The sequence below is a fragment of the Psammomys obesus genome, unplaced genomic scaffold (genome assembly GCF_907164565.1).
Source record: "Psammomys obesus unplaced genomic scaffold, mPsaObe1.curated_primary_1811, whole genome shotgun sequence".
Classification (NCBI taxonomy): Eukaryota; Metazoa; Chordata; class Mammalia; order Rodentia; family Muridae; genus Psammomys; species Psammomys obesus.
Window position 1 is genome coordinate 1 of NW_026594705.1, and position 4317 is coordinate 4317.

The 4317-nt window shown below is 41.3% G+C and overlaps 1 protein-coding gene across 1 annotated transcript; it reads left to right on the forward strand.

The window, feature by feature from the left end:
- Positions 1–965: 965 nt before the first annotated feature.
- On the forward strand, positions 966–3510 carry LOC129685620 (E3 ubiquitin-protein ligase TTC3-like; the record flags this gene model as incomplete). The annotated part of the gene is made up of 3 exons (XM_055619125.1): positions 966–1128; positions 2291–2336; positions 3387–3510. Coding segments are annotated over 3 exons (333 nt in total), but the record flags the coding sequence as incomplete, so codon positions are not given.
- Between the last annotated feature and the right edge of the window lie 807 nt (positions 3511–4317).

Genomic DNA, 4317 nt, shown 5'->3' on the forward strand with positions numbered 1-4317 from the left:
ACACACACACACACACACACACACACACACACACACACACACACACACACACACCCCACTGGCTTCTGTTAATGAAAACGGGTATTCTCTGGTTTTTGGTTGTTTGTTTGTTTTTTTGTGTTTTTTTTTTTTAATTTTGTGGGGGGGGTTGTTTTTGCTTTTTTTAAATCTTGCTAAAACAAATGTTCTCAAAATAAATGGTAAATAAGATCTAGACAGATGTCATGAAATCAGGCTCTCGGCTTTGCCTGTGTGGTATGCTGCAGGTTCTAGCTTAGTTTGCTGGTAAATCATCTTTTGGTAGAATATATGTGCCTAAAATGGAAGTTTGAAATATGAGTAGCTTGAAGAGAGCTTTGATTGGGCTCTAGGCTTCTATAGTAGGGAGTTAATGTGTGCAGCCAGAAACAACTAAAACCCTTCACACTGGAGTTAGGAGTAAACAGAGCCAGTGGCCTTCAGACATGTCGTACAGCAGGAGACGGTAGTCAGAGACAGCACAGAGGCAGATCAAAGGGAGGAGCAGTGCCAAGAGGAAGTGTCGGCAAGATGTCAAGCATGCTGGTGGTGCCTTCTGGCTCCAGGGACCGTTCAACTTCTGAAGTGTAGGGAATGGCATGGCTTTCTGCATTCAAATATCTTGAAAAAATTAAGTTTCTTTCCTAGAACTAATGACTGATATACTTCATGTAGTAAAATAATGATTTCATTCCTTAATTGTAAACTATAAAAAAAAGTTATATTCCTTTCTGGGGGTTCACAAGTCTCTTTAAGAATAATGGTTTCTAGTTAATTAAATTATGTGCTTATTTATAACTTCTTATTTAGTTCATAAGCTACTTTATCTTATTTTTTTTTATTGATAGGCCTAAAGTAATCCATTTCAACTCTTTTTTTTTTTTCCTTCTCATCTTTAACCTAAGCATATCTTTTGAGAAAAAATTAAATTTATCTTTTTGGAACAGGGTCATTATCGTTATTGTGATGCTCTTTCTATGCTGGGGGAATATGACTGGGCCCTGCAAGCAAACATAAAAGCTCAAAAACTCTGTAAAAGTGACCCTGAGGGAATCACGGATCTAATCCAGCAGCATGTAAAGTTGCAGAGACAAATAGAAGACCTCCAAGGTATCCACCTCAGGTTTTCTTGGTTACAGTCAAATTCCCTTTAAGACTTTTGAAAATGGATGTCTTGGGTTAACGGAGGACCACACCAGTTCTCAGGTGGTTTGTGCTTGTGCGTGATATCTTGGTGACGCCATTCAAGTCTTCTGTCTCTGAGTAAACTCTGATACTATGTTCACTGACGTAATTGGAAGTGAGTTGTCTATTTTAAACATAGTAATCAAGTTTTATTTCTTCTATAGAAAAATACCCTTCCTATACTTTCTGATAAGTTTTTAAAAGAATTTTTTTCTGTTAATTTCCTTAGAAAAGGCCCTTTAGTGTTGCTTGATGTTTTACACCAACTTTGCAACTAATTATGTAGCTGAACATCTATCATCTATCTGTCCATCTGTCTATCATCTGTCTATCTGTCTATCATCTATCTTTCATCTGTCATATATGTCTGTCATTATCTATATCATCTATCTATCTGTCTATCATCTATCTGTCCATCTGTCTGTCTATCATCTGTCTGTCATCTGTCATATATCTGTCTATCATTATCTGTATCATCTATCTGTCTATCATCTATCATCTGTCTATCATCAACTGTCTGTCTATCATCTATAATTATCTGTCATCTGTCTATCATCTGTCTGTCATCTGTCTGTCTGAGAACTTGGCTGTGCGGGTTAGGAATTACAAGTTCTCAATACTTAACTCATTCTGTGCTTGTTTTCTTTACTTACATGTTTTTCCTTCTCTGGTGCTTAGAATTCCTTATGCTGCACTTCCAGCATGTAGATTTTTCTCCTATTATATTTTTCTTTGGGTGTTTAGTGTCTGTATAGCTGAGCGGTTCTGTTTATCCAGCCGCTGTTATCATCCAGCGTAACGTGATTCTAAGATTGTGAGCTTCTTGAATACAGGTGCTACCTGGTTAAAGTTCTCTGTTGCTGGCATCTTATCAGTGATCACATGTAATGGGCTGTCTGACAGAATCGTGTAGCACTTTGTTGACAGCTTGAAATTAAAAGCATCTAGAATTGTAAACTTGCTAGAAGTTATTTTTCAGCTTTCAAACTTTAATGTTTTTAATTATCAGCTGAAAGAAATTTGAAAATCTTTTTAACATCTGTGGTCCCAGTCCATTGATCGCTGTGTGTGTGGTTGGCTTTTATAGGTCGGACATCAAATAAGAATCCAATTAAAGCTTTCTATGAAAGCAGGTGAGTTAATCCCAGGTCAGTGGCTGCCACTTGGAAAGGCTTTGTTCTGTGAATTTAAAGAGTCACAGTGCTTGTCACCATCAGAGCTGAGAGCGCTTGTATGTGGTGCCGGGAGTCAAACCCAGGGCTGTGTGCATGCGGCAGGTGCTCTGAGCTGCATGCTCACTCACATAGTAGCAGCTTCCAATTAACGTGGAAGAGAGGCTCGTTTTGGTTTTTTAGCTTATTGTATTTGGTGTGTGTGTGTGTGTGTGTGTGTGTGTGTGTGTGTGTGTGTGAACATGCACATGTGTGTGTGGGTGGCAGTGGTGTGTATGTGTGTTAGTGTGTGTGTGTGTCCAAGTGCACCTGTGTTATGTGTGCTTGAGTGAAAGTGTGTGAGTGTAAGTGTGTGTGTGCATATGAGTGTGCCCACTTGTATTAGTGTCTTAAAAGCAGGTGACTTGGGAGTTGGTATAATACCTCTGTGGGAAAGAGTAAAATAAGATTTAAAGTTACCTGGCTTGAATGGGGACCAGTGTGGCCATATGGGTTCTAGCCAAGGAGTTGCTGCTATGCAGCTTGGCCTGGGCCCTTCTCCTCTGTCCTGGACACATGCCTCCCGGCCCCTTGCTGCCTTTCAAAGGCTATGGATAGACTGCAGCGTGCTTACAGGTAAAGAAGTAGTAGCCAGGGCTCTGCATTTGATCATCTGGCAGTTAAAGTAGATAGGGGAGAGAAAAAGAATTTATCAAAACACAGTTTAAAAATTTAAAAACAGTAAGAAATGTAAGCAAATCAAATCAACCTTTCTTGTGAAGCTTTTTCTACACTTTGGTATCAGAGCTGTTGCTTCAGGAAGACTTAGTTATTACTGTTAGACCCAGAAACACTTGTCTTCAGCCACTTAGTTTTAGCACAGTTTCAGGGTAACAGTCCTGTTGAGGTAGTTCCAGGTTGTGGTGCTCGGTTTTCCCGAGCGAGCTGTGGTGCCGCAGCTCGTATGTGGAGCTCTGTGGACGGGTGTCAGTGCAGGGTGACGTGATGGCTCGTGTTGTTTGTCGCCTCCAGGGCTTACATACCTAGAAACTCATCGGCTCCTGCCTTTAGAACATCACTTAACTTTGTGGAAACAGAAAGAGGTTACAGGAAAACTAAGTACAGAATGGCAAATGGTGGCCATCAGAATCTAAAGGTAAGCTGAGCTAAAGCCTGCGGTTCTTTCCAGTGTGAGCGGCCTCACGTTTTACGGTGGTGCTTCGGTGGCAGACCTTTTGATGACGCGATTCTCCCACATCAGGCAACCTGGCTGTCTCATGCAGCTACATAAAGATAACATTTAAGTGTCACATGGCTTAATGCCAGTCGTGTTACATGCTTTAAAAAGAATTTCCCAATGCTGCTTGCCAGTTAGCTCTGTCCGCGTGTCCTCCATTTCTGTTTCAGCCAGTCTCTTGGGAAGGAGTGACCGTCGAATCTACTAGTTGAATCTCCGTTACTTTCTTCACAGTGATTCTGGCTTTGCTTTTCTTTCCTCTTCTCTTGCCCATCCCCCGGTTGTTGTTGGGTTCCTGGGGCTCCTCCGCCCAGGTTGTATCTGTCACTTTGCTGCCGTTGGCAGCCATGACCCCAGCTGCTAACTCAGTGCTGTGTCAGCAAGTGTCTTGGTCCACCTTTTTCTTTTTTCAGATTCCACAAGGCTTCCAGCCTGACTGTGAGCCTGATGTCTCAGATACACATATCTGAGCTTTTCTCAGAGTTGTAGTATAAAAAGCTGAATTCGTATTTAGGTTTGGCTTCCAGGTTTGAGGAAGGGAATAAAGGGGGTAGGTGTTGGGTGGGTGATAGGCAGAGAAGGGAGGTTTTTTTTTGTTGTTGTTGTTGTTTTGTTAAGACTTTACATATAGTTGTTTTGTGGATAATACAGAAAATGTCCAGAAAGTTTCATTCAGTTGGGGGGGGGGGCGAACAGGCGTTTTTTAACATCTACATCGGCGTCATG